Here is a 22,854-nt window from a genome sequence, read left to right as displayed (position 1 = left end):
CTTGTTCTCTCTCTCTCTCTGCTTCCTTTTATTTATTTGCTTTTAGTGCATATTATTTACTCAACAAGATAATAGGATGGATCCAGACTTAGTCATACTTAGCTCACATCTTTAGGGAATTTTATTCTGTTTAATATTTTGTTGGGAGCCGCCCAAAGTGGCTGGGGAAGCCCAGCCAGATGGGCAGGCTATAAATAAATAAATAAATAAATATTATTATTATTATTATTATTATTATTATTATTAATCTCATCAAAATCTATGGGACTTAAGTTAATCATCAATAACTTCAGTCCCACTAACTTTAGTGGGTCAATTCTAAGTCAGAATCCAATCCGGCAAACAGGGTTACAAGAGTATCTCCTCTATATCACATAGCCATATGTAAGCATGTCAAGAACAAAGAACACATAAAGTTGAAAAACTGCCAAGGGTCCTCTACAAAGCCTAGAAGTGGACAAGATGCATCAATAGAATGTACCCCTATAGCTTGTCAATAGGCAGGATGAGCCACAGGGGAAGGGCTCCCGTTTCTCATTTGGGTCTTTTGAGGCTGCCACACAAGACTAAGAGGCCACAGTGACGAAGGACACAGGAGACTCAAATCTTACCTGTCCTTCAGCTGTCACATGACACACACTCATCCAGACAAAAGCCATATCATCTTGCTCTGCCTTACCTGGTCTCATTCTCTTTGGGTATCACTGCTGATCCATAGCCAAAAGCTTTCTTGTCAGGTACCGACGGGACTACCTCAGCCATGCCAGGTAAGCCCATGACATTTCGTGGTTTTGCTTCTACGAACACAGGCGTCCCTGGGTCTTTCTTAAGGGACTGGCGACCTGGAGACGACCTCTCAAGGTGAATGGTGTGAGGAGACACCTGGGAGTTGTGATGGGCGTGAAAGTCTACCATCCGAACATCAGCTACTCTGTGAGGGGAGGCAGGAGGAGTTTTGGAGCCCAGGGTCGGCAAGTGGCTGTCGGGGTATTTCCTTGATTTTTGCCGGTACAGCGACTGCTCCATGATCTCAGGCTGCATAGGAGGGTTGCAGTAAGTGCTTGAAGACCTCATGGTGCTACGATGGTAAGCAATGATGTGGTCGGGAACGTCAAGAGGGTGCCCCGCATGTGAACCCGCGATGCTCATCCTGCCCTCGTGGTACAAGTAAGGGTCGGCGTACAGCCCCTCGTTCCGAAAAAGAGTAAGAGTTTTGCTACCCATGTCCTCATCGGGCTTCACATCCCTTCTTTCCAAAATGGCACTGGGGCTCGGCGAGATGGATCTGGAGGCTGGCATGTTTGAGAGCCTGTCCCTGGGAATGGTGGCATTGCCGGGGCCGCCAACTGGCCTGGCAGTGCCATAGGGGATCCTGGATGGGGAAGGAGGCATGGAGTGGGGCACTGGCGTAGCCGGTGGAGAGATTGGCAGTGCATGGGGGGGATGTGCAGTGGATCCTGGCCGAGAAGAATTCGGGAAGATTTCTCTCTGCATCTGTAACACAAAGAAATCCACTTAAGAGGCACGCTTCTGGGTTATCTTAGGCAAGGATGCAGTGACACAAAATTAAAAATCAAATTTTGAAAGTGAAAATTATTGCTCCTATACTTTATCTAATTCTAGAGGTATAGTTTGAATAATATACAATATTCAAAACAAAAATCCTTCCAGTAGCACAGTAGCACCTTAGAGACCTACTAAGTTTGTCATTGGTATGAGCTTTTGTGTGAAAAAAGTGTGCATGCACACGAAAGCTCATACCAATGACAAACTCTAAGGTCTCTAAGGTGCTACTGGAAGGAATTTTTTTTATTTTGTTTCGACTGCAGCAGACCAACACGGCTACCTACCTGTAAATACAATATTCAACAATACTAAAGAGCCTTCCCCAGATGAGAGATCATTATTTGTATATACACATACTAATTCATAATTATTTTCAGTGCCTTTTTTCAGCCAGAGCATGGTTCTCAGTTGGGTACCATTGCGGGCCAGCGACTTACTGTAACAACTTCATGGTGAGTTCCAGAACTTATTATTATTGGGGGGGAAAGCACTGATTATATCAACATTATTCTGATTTCAGAAAACCATTTTGCTGCGTTCTACCTAAGCCAGGCATGGCCAAACTCGGCCCTCCAGCTGTTTTGGGACTACAATTCCCATCATCCCTGACCACTGGTCCTGTTAGCTAGGGATGATGGGAGTTGTAGTCCCAAAACAGCTGGAGGGCCAAGTTTGGCCATGACTGACCTAAGCAAAATGCACACACGGAGCAACTTTTGGCACAATCTGTTACAGTTTTAAGAGACAAGACGAATGAACAAGTGGGGGTAGAAGGAGGGGGAGGAATTTGTGCTCCTCCTTTGCAATGCAGAAAAATGAAGCAAATGGTGAACCTAAAGATGAATCCCAAATATGACATCATAAAATGATCCGCGTATGGAACAAGGCTTTGTATGAAAAGGCCAATTAAGTTAGGGGTGACCTGCATCTAGACATGTGTTCAAAATCTTTGCCCATTGAACCTTCCCAGCCAGATACAGCCCATGTGGTTACGTTGAAAGTTATATGGGTAGAATGGGACTTCTTTATGGGGTGTAAAAATGGACACTGACTGCCCTACAGCTGTTCTTCTGGTGCAACAGCCACCACCAAAACAAGATGTTTAGTGTGTGCACGTGCATCTTGCACATACTGCAAACATGGTGCTCCACTGAATATATCCACTATGAGCTTCAAAGCATCTGCACAATTACATTGAGCTCAAATGACTCTGACAGCCATGGAACTTAGGAGGTGCCACATGTTGGATGGTGACCTTAACTAGGAAAAACCATCTTTCCACAATTTAGGCACAGGCAGAGGATGTTACCCATGGAGTAGCTGTCACAAGGTGCTCTGCATTGCTACCAAAACAAAGGGCTCAGTTCTCTCCCTTCCCCACCTACCTGCTTATTTTTCATTGTTTTGTCAATTCCCAAGCCAGAATATAAATAACATCGGCTCCTATTACACCCATCTCCACAGCTGGGAGTTTGCAGAGGCCTCTTTTTTCTGGCCAGAGGTCAAAGAGAGGGTTTGTATCCTTAGGCACCAGAAGAAGGGGAAGGCAAGTAGCCAAGCAACTTCAAAAAGTAAATAGGAAAATAAGGCGTGGCAGGAGGTGCAGGAGATAAAAAAAGAAATGTAGAAAAACAAAACAAATCAGTCTACCAAGTCTATAACTTAGGGCAGGCATCCCCAAACTCGGCCCTCCAGCTGTTTTGGGACTACAATTCCCATCATCCCTGACCACTGGTCCTGTTAGCTAGGGATCATGGGAGTTGTAGGCCAAAACATCTGGAGGGCCGCAGTTTGGGGATGCCTGACTTAGGGTCTTTTCACACATTATGTAACGTAAGCCTTTGGTTTCCCACTGAAAGTACAAATTGCCTTATGTGCTTTCCCCTCCCCAGCTCTCTTCTCGCCCAACCATAAGGAGAACAGAAGCTTTCATTTCTATTTTCAATTAACCACAGTTTAGAGCAGGGATCAGCAACATTTTTTGGTTCACTCCCCGGCAGACCTCTCGGTGGGTGGGAGCGAGCGCGCCCATGCGTGCGCTCAAGCCATTTCCGGTGCTCTTCCAGGTGGGAAGAGCGCTGGAAATTTAGTATGTACATATGCATATGGGCACTCCTCCAGGTGCACACGCTATTTCTGGCGCACTTCCGGGACGGAGGAGCACCCATGCGCATGTGCGCACACCATTTCCAGCACTCTTCTGACCTGGAAGTCAGTCCCGCAGCAAGAAAAAAAAAATTGGTGCCGTGGGAGGAAAAGCATGGAATCCCCATGCCAATCTACGGAATGGCCATGTGCTGGTTCCAGGAAGCTCATGGGCTGGAACCAGCCCATGGGCATTAGGTTGCCGACCTCTGGTTTAGTGTTAATGTTAATGTTAAGCATAGTTTAAACAACCTAACTTAATAGCACAATGGTTTGAAGTTGCATTGCTTCAAACAAACCGTAGTTAAGAGTTTGTCATGTACAGATGACAATCAGCTGCAGCTTATTTATTCCTTCTAAACTAGAAGGAAAGGCTTTTGCTGAACTCCTCCTCACTGCCATGCCACAGGAAGAAGGGGCATGGCTCACTGGCTCATTTTTGCCATGATAAACTATGGTTTAGAGTGAGGTCTGAACCTGGCCACTCTATGTGCTGTTTCATGAGTGCATGGGGTAGTGTATCGGGTATTAGAGGAGGAGGAGGAGTACCTCTGGTGGGGTACACACCATGCTCCTTGGGGGTAGTTTATCCACCTTTGGTTCCCACTCTGCATTCAGTTCTCACCGGCATCTTATAGAAGCTGTCAGCATGCAACAGCGGCCAGCCACATCCTGGGAAATGCTTCAACTGGCTGGCTAAACCAGGTGAGGCTAACATATCGGTCTCAAACCCTTGGTGAGTTGGGAACTTCCCCTGCATGCGAAGGCAGGCTCTAGTGGTTTGACTGGATGATACCAATAGATGCTCTACCACTGAGCTACAACAGAACACGGATGCTCTCCTGATTCACCCAAGACAACATGGGTGAAGGGACATATGGGAAGACACCAGCAAGCAGTGCACCTGCTATGAAGTTATGGCTGATCCTGGCTTCCCAGTCTAAGAAACAAGCAGAGGAGTATGTAGGTGTTTCCGACGGCTTCCCATGAAGAAGTGTTTCTCTCCTAAGAAATTCATCTTGTGTGAAATGGCGCTAGCCGGATGACCAGCAAATCTGCAGCCCAATCACATTCAGAGAGTGCTTCCTTTTATGCACTTCTAACTGCATATGTCACGTAGCTCTTCCTGTTGAACCTCTTTGAGCATTTAGTACAAGTGGCCTCCCTATTTATATTCTATATGATACCTCTACACACACACACACACACACACACACACACAATAATGGCATTTAGTTTACAGAGGTTTACATTTTAATTTTATTATTATTCCATTGCTTTTTAAAAAACCAGTGTATGCCTGCACCCCTAACAAACTCTTACATCTGCATATTTGGGTCAGGTGCTGCTCTTACATACATTCCTTAACACAAATAAATTGAGTGCCCCACCAGGAAAGCAAATCACCTCTATTTATCATCATATTAAAACAACTTCATTTCATACCAAAATTCAAGTAATCTGTAAATTGCAAGCCACAGAAGAGCACCCCACCTCTCTATTGCCTTAAAAAGGCAGCAGCACATTATTTTTTATTATCTCCCAAGTCCACAAAAGGAACTCTCGCCTCCAAATATTCCCCTCAGACACAAATTTTTAAACCATGCTTAGTTATTATCTCACAAATACTTCATTAGATGCTGATAAACCAATATTAAAAGAAAAAAGCATGCAGGCAACATTTCAAGCCAAATATTGATGCTTGACACTCCAAAGTTTCTTCCTTTCCAAATAATAAAAGCCACTTACATTAATTTAATTAGCTCTACTGGTAGAGCAATGAGATGGTTAGTCTGCATTCCACATGCTACCGCTCTTTTTTTGCTTTCCAAATTTTAAAGATTCAGTCTAGAATGAGATTTTAAAAATATGTATATAATATATCCTTCTTGGAAAAGGTTCTTGTGTGTTAAGAAAGCTCTTCAGTCTCACAGCTCACATACAGCGTGGGCCGTTCTTGCTCTACTTGATTCTCTAAACAACATTGCTTCAATAGGCTAAAGTACTTTTCCACATGACAAACCTTCAGTTTCTCCTCCCTCTAGAAATTAGTCACTAAGTACCCCTCCCTTGTCATGTCATCCAGTCACAAACTGTGCAACATACCAGATTGCGCATGAGCCAGTGAATTAAGCACACGTATTAAAATGCACAGATGATACCAACTTGGAAGAGTCTATTCTTTCCAAGGAGAGGAAGCAGGGAACAACCACAAGACTTTGTTTTGGAAAGAAAAGAGAAGAAAGTGAGCGGTGGGTGGAGAGAAAAACCAATGGGAAATATCCCTACAATTGACTGCAGAAGGAGGACAAGATCTTAAACTGCTTATGATTTAACAAGGACAAGATGCTGGAAGCGTGAACCAAAAGCCCACAGCCTGTTTATCAGAGCAACTTAAAAACCACACACATTATGCAGAGCCTGGTTCACTGGCAACCATTAAATGGATGAAATGGGAGGCTGTCTTTAGCTGCACCTGGGCAACCCAGGAGCATGTCTACTGATTAACTAGTTACCTTTGCTACTTTGCCAAGTTGGACTTTGGGCAGCCGTCATAAATCAATTCCGTTGCTATCTGCAGAACATTACACATGCAATTAAGTTGGGCTGGAGGGGAAGTAAAATAAAAATGCAGGCGTAAAGCATTTGTTTAGAACAAAAGCTGGGTTAGCTGCTTCTTACAGGTGAAAGTGCTTGCACTAGGTATACACACACAGAGAAACAATCATAACCCACCTGCAGAACTTATCGCCGCGAGAACTGCACAGTTAGTGTAAATGCACTGAATGTTAGATGATGAGGTGGATTTGCCACTCCTGAACAGAGAGCAGCACTAGGGTAGATGGACTTATTTCTGGTAAATAGTCACTGAGAGACAAAAAGCAAAACCTCTGTTTTCAAGGACCCCATATGCAGATTGCCAGATGTTGGGAATTAGCAACAGGAGGGCTATCACAACTGTGCCCTGCTTCTGAACCTCCCAGAGGCAGCTGGCCGGTCAGTGTTAAGAGCCAAAATGCTGACTTCAATGAACTGGTGGTTCATTGTAATTATTACATCTTCATTGGCTCGTTGAAGCATTATTGGCAATTTCATTAGAGGCAGCAAGTTTGCAGTGATAACATATTACACCAGTTTGATTCTCCATGTGTTGTTCATTAAAAATGTTCCTGCCTGCTATTTTAGAATGGGATGTTATTCTCCTATTTCCATCATGGAGCTGGTTTATCAATCATTCCTTTTCCCAATGGATTCTGGGAATTATAGCTCTGTGAGGAGAATAGGGGTGTCTCCTAACAACTCTCAGCACCTTTTAGAAACTATAGTTCCCAGGTTCCTTTGGGGGAAACAATGACTGTTTAAAGTGGGTACTATAAGCATTCCTCTCCATCTCTTGAGCTACATTATCCTTCTGGCTAGGTTTCTAACAATTCACCACTCAACGATTTCCACCTGCTTGACTCGTGCATGCTCCCTTTCTGCCACTTCAGTTCCAGTCTGAGGTCCCTGGGCCCACAGGAGCCAAATAGCAGCGATCCCAGCAAAGCTGAAACCCAAACCAAGTTGGAAAACACTGGCCCTGTCTGTTTTATAACCTTGTTACCAATAACACATGCAGCTTAAATTTGCACACACAGAGCTGTTTACGCAAACACACACACGAGGCTATGTCACAACAACGGACCCGTTTCTTCATTGCTTTTCACCAGGATGATCCTGAATAACATATCTGAAGATGAGCCAAGCTTCACTGCAGGAGAGAAGCCGCTGTTCGAATTTTACAGCTGCATGAGCACTGTATGGGAGTGAGAGTTAAGTGGCTCAGCCAAGGTGAATAACCATAATGCCCTGCAGCTTATTAGGGACCAGTATTTGTGCTAAGTTAGATGCACACTGGTGAAGTGGTGGAGGTGGGCAGCATGCCACGGCCAATAGATGGGGTGGGGTGGGCTGCTCAGCCAAGCCGCTTCTTTTCCATGGGTGTAAATTGAGTCTGGTCTGATTTAGAATGAAACAATCCCACTTCTTTTCCTCCTTCACACACTGAGCATCACGACCACTCCGGGTCTACGAGCTTATGACCTGCAGGAACTGTAGAGAAGACAGCCTGTGTACCGTCACACAGCTCTTGATGAAGCAAGAAGACCAGGGAGACCTATAAGACCAGCAAGCAAGCCCTTGTACACCAACAGATCAGATGGAACTCTCAGAGCCTGACCCATAACAGGCCATTGCTTGCTCATTGGCTTGAGCAATGAGATGATTTTCTCAGACCCCTTTGGCGCTGGGCATAGGCAGTCTTCACCGTCAGACCTTTCCAAAATTGGGAAAGGAGTACGACAAGGTTGTATATTGTCTCCCTGCTTATTTAACTTATATGCAGAATTCATCATGCGAAAGGCTGGACTAGATGAATCCCAAGCCGGAATTAAGATTGCCGGAAGAAATATCAACAACCTCAGATATGCAGATGACACAACCTTGATGGCAGAAAGCGAGGAGGAATTAAAGAACCTTTTAATGAGGGTGAAAGAGGAGAGCGCAAAATATGGTCTGAAGCTCAACATCAAAAAAACCAAGATCATGGCCACTGGTCCCATCACCTCCTGGCAAATAGAAGGGGAAGAAATGGAGGCAGTGAGAGATTTTACTTTCTTGGGCTCCTTGATCACTGCAGATGGTGACAGCAGTCACGAAATTAAAAGACGCCTGCTTCTTGGGAGAAAAGCAATGACAAACCTAGACAGCATCTTAAAAAGCAGAGACATCACTTTGCCGACAAAGGTCCGTATAGTTAAAGCTATGGTTTTCCCAGTAGTGATGTATGGAAGTGAGAGCTGGACCATAAAGAAGGCTGATCGTCGAAGAATTGATGCTTTTGAATTATGGTGCTGGAGGAGACTCTTGAGAGTCCCATGGACTGCTAGAAGATCAAACCTATCCATTCTTAAGGAAATCAGCCCTGAGTGCTCCCTGGAAGGACAGATCGTGAAGCTGAGGCTCCAATACTTTGGCCACCTCATGAGAAGAGAAGAATCCTTGGAAAAGACCCTGATGTTGGGAAAGATGGAGGGCACTAGGAGAAGGGGACGACAGAGGACGAGATGGTTGGACAGTGTTCTCGAAGCTACGAACATGAGTTTGACCAAACTGCGGGAGGCAGTGCAAGACAGGAGTGCCTGGCGTGCTATGGTCCATGGGGTCACGAAGAGTCGGACACGACTAAACGACTAAACAACAACAACAACCGTCAGACCTGCAGCTGATGAGTCTGTGGTAAAGCACCTGCTTTGCATGCAAGAGGTCTCAGTTTCAACCTCTGGCACCTCCAGGTAGGGCTGAGAATGTCTCCTGACTAATCCTGCAAAGCTGCAGTGCTGAGAAAGATGAACCAATGGTTTGGTTCAAGGCAGCTTCCAGTGCTGCTCCTAAGCTTCTGAATAGTATTGTTATGAGTTCGTGGGTGCAAGACACCCCTAATTCCTGGATATAAGTAAGTGTTAGAATTCAACCAGTGCTTGGAGTATTAATATGGGCTGCTAGATGCTGGACTTTGCATGTGAAAATACAGGTCAAACCAGCTTCCCATGTCTAGTAATCACCTGGGGAGATGGATCATTAAAAGAGGACAAAGGAAGCAAAGCAGAGAGCAAAGACTCTGTGCCAGCCAGCAAATTGGGGTGGGGGGAGAGAGCACCCCTCCCCAAGCTCTGAGATCACTAGTCAGAAAACAATGCCAGAGTTTTTGTTAGGAGGAAGTTTTAGGATTATCAGTTAGTGATGTGACTGAGGGAAAAAGGACTCCGTCTGTTAAGTAGCAGCAAGTTGAGAAGTGGGTGATCAGGGTACAATGTAGGCAGACAGTTTGAATCCAAGGCTGCAGGAATGAGAGAAACAGAACCCTCCTGGAGTGTAATGTTTTGAACCCCTCCATGGTAGGCTCAGGTTGTTGTTGTTTAGTCGTCTTAGTCGTGTTTGGCTCTCCGTGACCCCATGAACCAGAGCATGCCTTGGAAACTCTCACTTCCTTCTCAAAGCTTCTCCTTTTTTTATGTCCATGGAGTTTTCATGGCAAAATACTGGAGTGGGTTGCCAGTTCCTTCTCCAAGGCTCAGGTTGTACATGTGTGTAAATAAGCCGTACATCATAAAGACACCACAGTCTCCGCTGTGGCTCATTTGCAAAGGAAACGCAGACCCTGGGTAAGCGATTGGAACTCCCTGGCACCTTGCCCTGCTGTGGAGATTGAGGGGTGGCATGTTATCTGTATTCTGCACTGAATAAGCCTTGGTCATTGTTTAAGCAGCAGAGACACATGTGTTGCTTCCCTCCCTCCCCTCCCCTCCCCTATGCCCAAATGCACAATTGGTGTACACTCAAACACACACAGTCTGCAAGTATTCTGAGGAGTAACCTCATGTTCCAGGAGGAGAATGGCTGAAGGGTCAAGAGCCCAGTCCCAAAATATCAGCATGTGTGGTGCTGTCTCCATGGAAACTGGACTGTGGATGTCACTAGCTTCCTTCACTGTGCTTTTGGCCTAGCATAACAGAGAGGCCAGGCCAGGCCAGATCAGATTCTTTGTGCAAACATATGCAGGTCAAGCTTTAGAGCACCAGTACACAGATTTTAACATGAAAAACGAGAAGGGAAAGCAAGAATCCTGATGCTAAATCATGTACGTTGTATATGCAATAGGGTGAAAGAGTAGGCCTCAGGGATGAATGCAAATACTCCAATTGCATGCATGGAGCCTTAAATACGAACCAGGGCTACATGTACAGATTAAGCAAGCTAACCATGACTCACCTTGTAATTGTTTGCATTGTTCCAAGCTTGTACAGAGAACTCTTGGCAAAGTTAGGGGACTTTCCAGAATAAAAAGCTCAGAAAGGGTGCCAAGACCAGAAAAAAATCCTGCTGGTCTCCATCCTTCTCAAAACTTATCATTGTTAGTAGGAGACAAGATACAAAGACAATGGCAGTACAATTTGGAGCATAATTTGCTCCAAATACTCCTCTTCTTTTTTGTGTGTGGGGTGGCCACCATTTCCACACTGGCCATCATGCCCCGGAATGGCACCCACTTTGTCTGTAGAGGTTGCAAAATGGTGACCAGATTGCCAACACAAGGGGGGGGGGAGGATTTTTAAAAAATGTGGGCAGTGGGGAACATGGGAGAAGGAAGCTGAACTATTGCCACTGCTAACGGTGAGCCACATCCCTGCGAATCTGTTGGAATACTTTTTCTGCCACCCCTAGAGAAATTCAGTGGAATCCTCCCTCTTCCCCACTATTTATTCACCTATAAATGGGTAGGGAATTTGACTGGATGTTTGCACGCAGCCTGTACAAGGCAGGCTAGCTCCCAATGCATTGAGGCCAAGAGAGAGAGAGAGAGAGAGAGCTAGCTTCAAGGCCGGCACCCAAAAATGTTTCGTATCATTTATAGAATTAAACTTGCTTTATTGTTTTTCTTCTTTTTTAATTTTTTCTAAAAATATTTTGATACAGCAGTATAAATAATGCATGAGCTGATGACTGGCTGTAATTCAATCTCACGGTTCTGATAATACACACAAACCACTCAAGCGTCACCCACCATTTTAATTACTTTATCAGGAGCCCTCAAGCTCTGTCTATCTTGCCCTGCAATATCCTGAATTTAATTAATTCCTATTAACTAGCTTTGAATGCTCTAATACTGAAACGGGGTCTTCTCCCTCTTTGCCTTCCGGCTTGACACACATAGTCCAAAGTGGGAGGACGGGGCACCATTCTGGATGGCTGTCAAGGCCTCAGGGCCTGTGAGGAATAGGCCAGCCGGGGAATAACATTAAGTCCGCAGAAATGAGATTCAACCCTGAGCGCTTCATATTTGCTGGCCTGTTCTAATTCTCCCTTCTCTGCAAGTATCTCCATTAATTTCCTGGATGCACCGCAGACTTCAAACTCACTTGTTTCCGCTTCCACTAGCCTGTGAAGAGGGGGAGGGAGAAGGGTTTGAAGCACAAGGGAAGTAATGGATGGTTGTGGAGGAAGGAGAAATGACAGAGGTGGAGGCTTTAATCTTCTGCTTCTTGGTCACATGAAGAGGCTGATAAACTGTTCATGGTCTCAACAACTTTGGCCAACCATGCCCTGTCGCAGAGCTTGGATATTTTAAAGTGTTAAAAGCCCCAAGGACTGTGTGTCAGGGGGAAAAACCAAACAGAAATATGTCATGGGCAACTGGCACCATGGTTATGGCATCGGCTACTTTTAGAGCCACCCGCGTCCCAGGGTGGCGCTGTGGGTTAAACCACTGAGCCTAGGGCTTGCCTATCAGAAGGTTGTCGGTTCGAATCCCCGCAACGGGGTGAGCTCCCGTTGCTTGGTCCCTGCTCCTGCCAACCTAGCAGTTCGAAAGCACATCAAAGTGCAAGTAGATAAATAGGTATCGCTCCAGTGGGAAGGTAAACGGCGTTTCCGTGTGCTGCTCTGGTTCACCAGAAGCAGCTTAGTCATGCTGGCCACATGATCCGGAAGCTGTACACCAGCTCCCTTGGCCAATAAAGCGAGATGAGTGCCGCAACCCCAGAGTCGTCCGCAACAGGACCTAACGGTCAGGGGTCCCTTTACCTTTTCACATATGTGTGTGTGTGTGATTTCTTAGTTTCCAAAAATACATGCATTGTCTCTTTTTCAAGTCTCTGTTTTCTACAGATCAGTTTCATTTGTTGTGAGACATTAGTGTTACATACAGTGTTAGGTTAGGAAGAAAAGAGGGGGAGGGGTGGTGAGTGGGGTGGGGTGGGGTGGTTATGCCTCTAACTAAGCAAGCATTAGAAGTCACCCCAGGCCTGGCCCTACCAAACACCTTCCAAGATAATAATGCCCACTCACATCATAAAGAGCTCATAGCCCACCTACTCTCAGCAGCAAGAAGCATCATAACCAGACACTGGAGAGACCTGTCAGGAGTAAGCATGGACAATGGTACCGAACAGTATGGAAAACAGCCTTATTAGCCCTTGCTTTCCCCCCGCAGGACCAATTGCAGTCGTCAGCAGTTGTTAACAGCCATCTACAGGTTTACCACTCCCATCAGTCCATCACCCATTCCAACCCCCCCACCCCACCCTCTGTATATACATAAGGGTCTGACTTCTGTTTCAAGTGTATCTGAAGAAGTGTGCATGCACACGAAAGCTCATACCAAAATAAAAACTTAGTTGGTCTTTAAGGTGCTACTGAAGGTTTTTTTTTTATTTTGCTTCGACTCAGACCAACCTACCTACCTGTAACTAACCAACAAACTGAAACTGACACAGGGACAAACAGAAGAGGACGCCTTCACCCCATTATGGTTCCCCTTTACACAGCCCAACAAGACAGCAACAATAATCTGCCGACAGCATACGAATCAATCTGGCTAACCTGATCAAAAAATACCCCCCCACTCAAACACAAAAAACCTAATCTCACTACAGCCAACCAAAGACAACCAGCCACCCCCAACTCAAGAGAACCCATACAAGTAACGCTGACACAAAACCCCACACATACACTAAGCAGAAGAATAGAAGCATATGCACACAACATATTAGATCAGCTTGCGGGAGGGCCTCTAACTTTGGTTGGAGCTGCAGTGCTAGGGAAGCCCTTAACATTTCCCCTCTGGACATCTTCCTGGCCTAACCCTGCTCCAAAAGCTGCCATTAGCCTCAAAGTGGGAAGGACATGCAGAGACGTTGCCAGTGTTAAATAGTGGGTAGACGACACAGCGATTCTTCGAGAAGCTACTTATTCGGAAGCCAGAACAGAACTGAAGTGAAGTGCTGAGCCAGCCTGCTTTTATAGAGGCTGGCTCAAACAATGTAACAAAACATCATTCAAAATTCCCTCCTAAAGTTCCCTCCTAAAACAACTGCCTCGGACCTGAGGGGAAACTATATACAGTGACTTCAATACATAACAGACGTGTATTTCTCTGTATCTTCCTTTCTGCTACAGGACTATCAACAACTCAGGTGGATGGAAACGTAGATATTTTAGATAGTGTGGCTATGCCGACCAAGATCAGTGCCTTCATCCAATCATGTGTGTCATTCACTAGATTTTATTTGGTCCAAAGATACTAAAAACAAAGAACCACCAGGAGGGGGGGAACAATTCTGCAAGTACAGGGGTGCCAGACAATCCAGAACTTTTTTTTTTTTACTTTTAATGAGCCAGGTAAATAAATTATCAGCAAATATAATACCAAATTCAAACACTTTTTTTAAAAAAGAAAAGAAAACTATGGCATTGTTTTAGCTAAGCAACTTGTGTCATAGTGTCCAAGTGTTCTGTCACTATGACAAACTTATCCAGAACAAAGAACATGGCAAATATGCTGAGACACAAAATTTATGTGCCTAATTGTGGAGAGAGAGAAAACATTTGAAGGCCCAACCAGTCACGATCAGGGATTGTGTGGTCTTTGGGAGTACAGAGGGTGCATTAGCTTGTTTACATGAGAACATTTTGAGATAATAGATCCTAAACTCACTTCATTCTCAGCTTTGTTTACATGACCCAGAGGCCAACATGACTGAGTTGAAAGCCAGGAGATGAATTCTGAGTCACCTTGTTATTCATCTCCAGACAAGGGAGTCTGCTTACAGCAGCAAGTATGTTATTCCTTGAGGTGGAACCCCCATTTCCATAGAAAAAAAACGCAGGGCAGAGCAACATATTACACATTATCCCTGCTGGCAGAGCCTGGTGGAAAGCAACAAGAGAGAGCATTTAAAAGGGGCAGGCACAGGCAGGGTTGGATCGGCTCAGAATCCACTGGATCCCAGGCTGCTCTCACAGCCAGCACCAACCCGCATTGAGCCTGATCTTCCCACCTTTCACTGCTTCCTTTGTCTGTGGCTGGGCTATGCTGTATGGCAGCAGCAAGGGAACGAGATTGCTTTCTAAAACTGTTTATACAAGCATGCAATTTTTGCTAAATGGTTTGAAAAACGCAAAAACAAACCTGGTATTAGTGAGAGAACATTTTGCATTGGGTTGGTTTTTTTTTAAAAAAGAGAGATAAGAAAGAACAGTTGCACTTGCAACCACCTGGGGTGCTAATTGGCACCTGAACTCCGCTTCTTGAGGAACAACCGAAACTGGGAGTATAAATGTTTAAATTTACCAATGGCTTGAATAATCATACATAACAAAACTTGACAATTCCTACTGGGAGTGCCTGTGGGGAGATGAAGGGATGTTGTTGTGGAGATGTTTGTGCTCCTGTAAGGAAGCCTTTAAGACAGAACAATGGTTTTCTTAAACGTTGACTCTCAGCACAGCGGGAGGAGAAGCCCACCTGGTCAGCACATGTGTGTGCAACAGGAACCTCTCCCGACTGGAAATGTAGAAACAGATGTTCTACATGCACTTGTGGCTAAGTAAATGTGCAACTGCTAATCCAGCTCTGATTATTGACTGGAAAAACTCGGCAGTTCTAAAGTACTTAGATTCAGCCTCTCTGATGTTCATCTGCCTGTGTGCATCGAGGCACAGAGGGAACAATAAGCTCCTACTGTTTGCTCATCTTTTTATGTCTTAGGAGCAATCCGGATGCTTCTACAGCACCATAGGACCTGCTTCCCTAGTGCTTCTCATCATGCAATTTGAAGGGAACTGAACCACATGTGTGACGGGTGGGGGGGGGGGATGTCGCTCCTTATCAAGATAAGGGATAGAGAAATCAGTGTATTTTACAGTCTATGCCACCTCCACACGTGCTCACTCGAACATCTCTTACGACCCATTTCCACATCAATTTGTGGTGGCTTTAAAACTGCACAAGAAGTTGCATTTAAATATAAATGCATTTTATTTTTTTATACCTGGAGTCAATAATTCTGGTGGAACCTTCTAAAAAGTGTGAACACCACTGGATAACCCAACACAGCACAAATCGTAACCACGTCTACTCAGAAGTCAGTCCTAGGGCACTGCTTTCGGGTTATAAACGAGGCGCTGGTGCTCATTATCTTGAAAAAAGTGAAATGGATGCCAGCACAAAATGGCCAGTGAAAAAAAGAAGAGGCGACAGCACTTAGTACTGCCACAAAGAGAAAGCACCCTGCTAGGTAAGTGGGGTTAGGACTGCAGCCTAAATTCTACCCCTTGCTTTGTATAGGAAGATCAAATCAGGCCAGTTCACACTTGAATTCTTGAAAATTGAGTTCCTCAGATGTTGCTTCCCACCTATGTACTTCCGTCCTCTGTGCATTGCAGGATGGGAAGTATGAATCAAAGCTGAAGCAGATCTCAGCCTGCAGTAGGAATTAATACACTGGCCTTTATAGCCCAATATTCTGCATGTTTGCTCAGAGGCAAGTCTCACCATGTTCAGTGGGGTTTCCTCTCTAGTAAGCATATATAAGATTACACTCTTAACTAGGGTTGCCAGGTCAGGAGCATCTCTCAGACCCTGAGATTTCAGGGTCCAAACCTGAGACTTAAGGGTGGCCACTGGTGGTGTCATGGGGGTAGGCGCTGGAGATGGTTCGGGAGAAGGGAGTAGAGGAAGGCAGAGCCGCCACCACTCTGGCCAACCAAATGTCTATGCTATCATTTGCAGCCAGATCCTCCTGGGCTGAAGCTTGCAAGCTTCATGCACAGCATTCTTCATAATATTAACAAAAATTAAAGGCACTCTCATCCACCTAGTGATTCAAGCCTTCCACTTGCTGCTCGGAAGGGGCCAGGCAAACCTGGAGACCTGGAGGTCTGACAATTCTAATTCTTACTGTGGACCACTCCAGCACTCAATTTCTACTAACCTCAACTATGTTTATTTGTTGTTTAGTCGTTTAGTCGTGTCTGACTCTTCGTGACCCCATGGACCACAGCACGCCAGGCACGCCTGTCTTCCACTGCCTCCCGCAGTTTGGTCAAACTCATGTTCGTAGCTTCGAGAACACTGTCCAACCATCTTGTCCTCTGTCGTCCCCTTCTCCTAGTGCCCTCCATCTTTCCCAACATCAGGGTCTTTTCCAGGGAGTCTTCTCTTCTCATGAGGTGGCCAAAGTATTGGAGCCTCAGCTTCACGATCTGTCCTTCCAGGGAGCACTTGGGGCTGATTTCCTTAAGAATGGATAGGTTTGATCTTCTTGCAGTCCATGAGACTCTCAAGAGTCTCCTCCAGCACCATAATTCAAAAGCATCAATTCTTTGGCGATCAGCCTTCTTTATGGTCCAGCTCTCACTTCCATACATCACGACTGGGAAAACCATAGCTTTAACTATACGGACCTTTGTCGGCAAGGTGATGTCTCTGCTTTTTAAGATGCTGTCTAGGTTTGTCATTGCTTTTCTCCCTAGAAGCAGGCGTCTTTTAATTTCGTTTATTAGAAATGTTTATTAGAAATACTTATAAACTCATCTTTCTACTGATTAAGCCAACAAAATTATTAAAGCAATTAAAACCATGCACTAACTAAAAATCCTATTAAATCCCCCCCCCCCATTTAAACAAAAAGATGGATGGAACATGTCATTTATTTCATACTCCAGAGAACATTCATGTCCTTAAACCACTGGCGTTTATGTCCTTAAACCAAGCCTACCTTTCTATTTGGGAACAGTATGTTCAAGGTAGAGCTTCCAAGAGATATTTCAGAATGAGACAGAGAAAGGGCATCTGAAGCCTTTGCAATTGTTGATAAGCACATAATTTGTAAATGGATGTGAACTTTTATAGCCCACTGATTCTGCAGCTCGGCTACAGCTGAAACAGTCCACTGGCATGGCTGAAGCGGCATCTTACGCAAGACAAATCCATCTGGCTCAGCTGCCTGCCAGCTGCAATCCCATAATGACTACTTACCCCAAACACCAGGAATGTAAGCCTGAGCCAAAGTAGATGGCCTTGTGGTGGCCAAAAGGACGGTAGGCAAACGTGTCATCCTGCAGCCATGATGCCAGCCCTCCCAAGCTTCTCCCAGCCCCCAAATTTCTGTGCAGCACATGGGTTTCATTGAGCAACACAGCAGCACAGCCAGTGAAAGGTTTCAAGGGCTTGAATCATGTAGGCCTGGACTACATTCAAAAATAGCTATACCCAGACAATGCCCAGGTAGGGTTGCCAGACTCAATAAAGGACAGGACTTCTGTGCCTTTGACTGCCCTGCTCTCTTTTGAGTCTGGAAACCTTAAAGAGAAACCAGCAGACCCTTTGCTTGGAAATTAAACAAAGGGTCTGCTGGTTTCTCTTTAAGCTTTCCAGACTCAAAAGAGAGCAGGGCAATTAAAGGCACAGAAGTCCTGCCCTCTATTGAGTCTGGCAAACCCTATGCCCAGAGTGATTGAGATTCAGCGTGGTGCAGTAGTTAAGAGTGCTAGACTGGGACCATGAGAGACCAAGGTTCAAATCCCCACTTGGCCATGAATCTTGCCAGGTAACCTTGGGCCACTGTCTCTCAGGGTTGCTTGTGAGAATAAAATGGAGAATAAAACATTGAGGAAAAGTGGGATATAAATGCAATAATATATAAATAGTCTACCACGATGCTGCCAGCATGTGTTGTTGGTGTATGGCTTACTATCCACCATGAGCCCAAGCCTCTCAGATTCAGTGTCTTAACTGCAAAACCCCACCTTGTCCAGTTCCAGGCCCCCTGTTTAAAGGTGGACATTACCAAACTGGAAGAGATTGCAAGATGGCTGAGCGGTCTGGAAGTCCTAAGAGCAAGGACCTTAAAGAGCTGGATATGTTTAGTCTGGTTCAGAGAAGATGAGACATGATAACCACCTGCAAATATCTGTAGGGTTGTCACTCAGAAAACAAGGGAGACTTGCAAATGATAAGAAGTGCTCTGTGTTGGAAGAGGCTGCCTCAGGAGTTGAAGGTCTGTAAGTGGGATGCTGTAGATGAGACTTTGCCAAGTCAGGGCCTTCCAGATGTTGCTGGTCTCCAACTTCCACCAGTCCTAGCCAGCATGGCCACTAGTCAAGGATCATGGGAGCTGGAATCCAAAGCATCTGGGGGACACCAGGTTGGGGGTGGGGGAGGCAGCTGTAGAGGCAACCTGCATTGAGCAGGGAGATATCCAAGGTGCCTTTCAACTCCACAGCTCTATGATGCAGGAATGCAAAAGCAGCTCACTTCACTCCTAGAGGCTGCTGCTGTGATTCATCCTCCTCAATTGGCGTTTATGTTCAGAAGCACACTCTGCCCGGAGCATGACCCCTTCAGAGATGAAACCACACCATCCTAAGCCCTTTCAACTCACAGAGGAGGTACCTCCCTATGCCATCTACTTCTGAGACACAGTCAACCACTTCTAAAACTCCTCTATTACATCCATGCTGAATCAATCAGTGCACAACGATCATTGGTTCAGGATGATGCGACTGTAAACAAGGCTCTCCCGTCCCCTTCCGCATGTACAGCTGTTAAGTAACCAGATTGATATTCCTTTGGGCAAAAGCTGTACTTAAATTTGTGCCTCAGTTATTGAAAGTTTGGAGCTTCTTTCTACACCACAAGAGCTGAATGTTTTGCCACTCTCTCTGGTCAAAACAAATCACCCCAAGCTAAAAGATTCCCTGCTTCATATATCTGGGATTATGATTCACAGCTTTATGAGTTACAGTTAACTCATTTCTTGCCCCAATGAATAGGATTTGTGTTGTCTTTGCGCCTTATACTTTGCCTCAAAAGCTGTCCTTCTAATTAACCATTCCAACTTCCATTTTAGCCCATAATCACCACCACCAGTATTATTTTAACAATGCATATGTCGCTTAATCACAATTGTCTCTAAGTGAAGTACAAGAAACTCAATACAAAACCATTCTTTAACAAATATTTCTTCTCCTAAACAAATCTGTTTCATTGGTCTTTCATAGCATCATTTACCATATATCACACATTTCCCCAAAGAGTTCAAGGCAGCGTTTTACCCCCATTTCATTCTCACAACAACCCTGTGAGATAGATTAGCCTTACAGAGCCCTAGCTGAGTGGGGAACTGAAACCCAGGACTCACCCATCCTAGCGCAAGACTATCTGTCTCCAGGTCTGAGGGGCCAAAACGAACCCCCATCGGCCCTCTTCAAGATCAGGGCACTGCAGTGGCAGCATCCTAACCACTACCAGTGTCTAGCTCCCCTCCAGCCAAGGATTTCACTCAGTGCCCCAGAACTATACTAGGTCAGGGGCATCATGGGAAATTTAAATGAAGGAGGTTTAAATGGGTGCTGCTCTGAATGGTGGACCAGTAAATGGGATAAATTTGGTTCGGTTTGCATTTTATTGTGAGGTTTCTTCATCTGTACACTTCATGAAACCATACGTCAGCCGAAGCATAGCCATCATTCAAAATTCTCACTTTCGGGCTTCCGGTTGACCACGCCATCTTGCTCAGACGGGGGTCCGCACAGCGGAGCGGACCTCGGCGCTTCAGAGGTGGAGGGAATCGTTCCAGCGAAACGAAACCTCCTTAAAAGCCCCAAATCGTGCTTTTTGGGGACAGATTTTGCCTGGCGGCGCCAAAAGCGGGCTCTCTCCTCCCCGGATCGGCTTTGTTTAAGCCCCCGAGAGCGAGGAGGTGAACCGCGGCGGACAGGCTGACATTGCTGCTCTGAGAGTGCGAAGCTGCGAGTCTGGGAAGTGGAGGTGGCCAATTCTTCAAAGAACATTCAGCAAATGAATAGACTGTGAGTAATTTGGATTCTTTGGAATGTAAATTAAGGCAACAATTTGGACCTGGGAGAGAGGGGAAAAGAGGAAGCCACCCCCCCCCCACGGTAACATAAGAGACAGTAAACAGAAACCCGAAGCCGTAAACAGAAGATTTTAACTTAAAAGGATTCCTCAAAGGCATCAAAGAGAATCTCCCCTAAATGCAGGGTAAAAGGGGAGAGAGACTGTTGTGATTGCCCTGCAGAATGAAGTTAAGACTAAGAAAGACCTTTCTTTTTCTCGGGAGCCGGCAGCCCAGAAAACCCAGTGAGCTGACCAGGATTTATAGTTAAATTTTATTTCTATCTTTATCTCTGGACTTTTTGGGAATTTTTTTTTGGTTTATATGCTTTTGAAATGTGAGTTCGAACTTTATTTTTAAGAATGCAGCCAGCTTGTTAAAATGGAGTCGAGAAAATAGACTGCGATCATATTCCACCCCATGTGACAAGTTTTGACCTTGACAGGACTGAACTATGTCAACAAAAAGGTACCCGCCTGAGTTTCAGCGGACTGTTTTGACCTTAATGTGGGAAACAAGAATAGAACTATGTCAAGAGGAGACACAACGGCTAGTGTTACAGCAACAATTCCAGATTGTGATGACAGAATATGATTTCCTAGAAGATGAAGCTTTTGAAACTGAAGAAGATGAATGTGAGAATGACAATGATGACGACTGTGATGATTTAACACAAAATGAAGCCCATCACGAAAAAAATGATGATTTTACTCTACAAAAAGTTGGATGGAGTGCCTCCCCTTTGAGGGGGGCACGACTGGATTTACTGGAACTCCAGAATGACCACAGGGAAGAAGGAAAAATTAAGCAGAGAAGAGAAGAAGCTCAGGGGTCTGATATGGAGGCCTGGATGGCAAAAGACTGCAAACAGGGGGTGGGGTGAAGGGAAAGTGAAGTGGTGATTGTAAGGATGGGTTAATAGGACTATAACTGGACTGCTGACTATGGAACTTGCTGGATTGGAGGGGTGGAGCAGGTACTCGGGGGGAGTAAGGTTAGTTTGGGAATAGTTATAGGTTTAAAAAGTGAATTGATTCTGGAAAAAGGTGAAAATATGGAGGCCTATAGAGGGGTAAAAATTAGGCACGGGAAGAAAAAATGGGAGTTTGATTTCTCAGTGATTGGACAATAGGCGAAAATGATAATAGTTTAAAAGTGGTATAAGATATAAAGGTGTATGTTATAAAATATGAACTATGAAACTGTTGAAGATGATAAATAAGGGAGGAAAACCGGGGAAGGGTGGGAGGGTGGGGAAGCCCACAAAATATGGTTTAACAATTATGAATTTAACAATTATGATGAATTTTTTTTTTGTCTTTTTTCCTTTTTGTCTTTTTTTTTCCTCTTCTCTTTTTTCTCTTTTTCTCTTTTTGTATTTTCTTTTTTTTTTGGTATGACAATAGATGGTTGGATGGATGAACTCCTGCGTACTGCCCTGGTTCACTGGAGCTCCCTGGTGGCAGGGGGGGGCTTGGGGGGCAGGGGAGGGGGAGGAGGACAGAAACCCAATCATAAAATGGACCACTTCTGACTGATCACCTGCGTGGGATACTTCTGTGGCAGGGGAGGACCCATGGAGGGGGGTGGGAAGAAGGTGGAAAAGGTGTTTATGTATGTACCATCTTTTGTAATTTGTAAAAACCAATAAAAATTATGTTAAAAAAAAAACAAAATTCTCACTTTCTCTCAGTTTTGTGACGCAGTTCTCCAAACCAAATAATTTGCATAAAAATGTGTGCATTGCGGGGAAGCATGGATAAAACTGCATATATTAGTTTGTGAAAATTACACACAATATCGCATTATATGAGGGATATATGCTTGCAAGTATGGGCACATCTCGAGAAATTCACACTATCATTGCAAACTGATGCGGAATGGTGGCAAACTGAACCCGGGACTGGAAGGACAGAGACCAAAACGGGCAGACTTGCCCAGCCCTAGTCCTAGGGCAACTGATAGAAATGGGCCACGGCAGGGGTCTGGGGGTGCCAGATGATGACTCCAGCCCTGACCCCAACCCCTGCACAACACTTGACTCCCTTGTATTTAATTTTATTGCATTGCACAAAGACTCCAAGCACCAGCTAAGGCGGCAGAAGGGATGCTCCTCTGAGCACCTGGCCCTTGAGTTGGGACACAGTGCCATAAACTGCAGTGCTGAACCATCACAGGTCTTTCTGCTCCTTTCTCTCATTTCCAGGCACAATGAATCAGAACATAAATATACCATGTTTTGCCCCCATCTGATTCTCATAATTTGTTTTTGTTACATTTATATAGCCAACCCATAAAACTCCCCCCCCCAACAAAAAAGCCCTGCCTGTATTATGAATTTGAGGAGTGTTTAAAAGTTTGCATTTTTTTCCGTCGCTGCTCATCCCCACCCACATCCCGTCCC

At 45.1% G+C, this 22,854-nt stretch overlaps 1 protein-coding gene across 29 annotated transcripts in view; it reads right to left on the bottom strand.

Moving 5' to 3' along the window:
- The window catches only part of KIAA1217 (KIAA1217 ortholog), a 360,449-nt gene that overhangs the window by 38,715 nt on the left and 298,880 nt on the right, over positions 1 to 22,854 (bottom strand). For 27 of the 29 annotated variants that reach the window (XR_015946371.1, XR_015946372.1, XM_060280825.2 and 24 more), the window contains one exon: positions 680 to 1,494. Coding sequence is in view for 27 of the 29 variants with exons in the window: in XM_060280825.2 (XP_060136808.2) it covers positions 680 to 1,494 (815 nt within the window). In the remaining 2 variants the exon portion in view is untranslated. Of the gene's footprint in view, positions 1 to 679; positions 1,495 to 5,460; positions 5,703 to 22,854 lie in introns of those variants that run through there. The other 2 variants (XM_035129881.3, XM_088654019.1) reach the window with 1 other exon arrangement.

Source organism: Zootoca vivipara, chromosome 11 (assembly GCF_965207765.1).
Source record: "Zootoca vivipara chromosome 11, rZooViv2.hap1.1, whole genome shotgun sequence".
NCBI lineage: Eukaryota > Metazoa > Chordata > Lepidosauria > Squamata > Lacertidae > Zootoca > Zootoca vivipara.
Note: the sequence above shows the minus strand (reverse complement) of the source record. Positions and strands in the feature narration are given on the sequence as shown.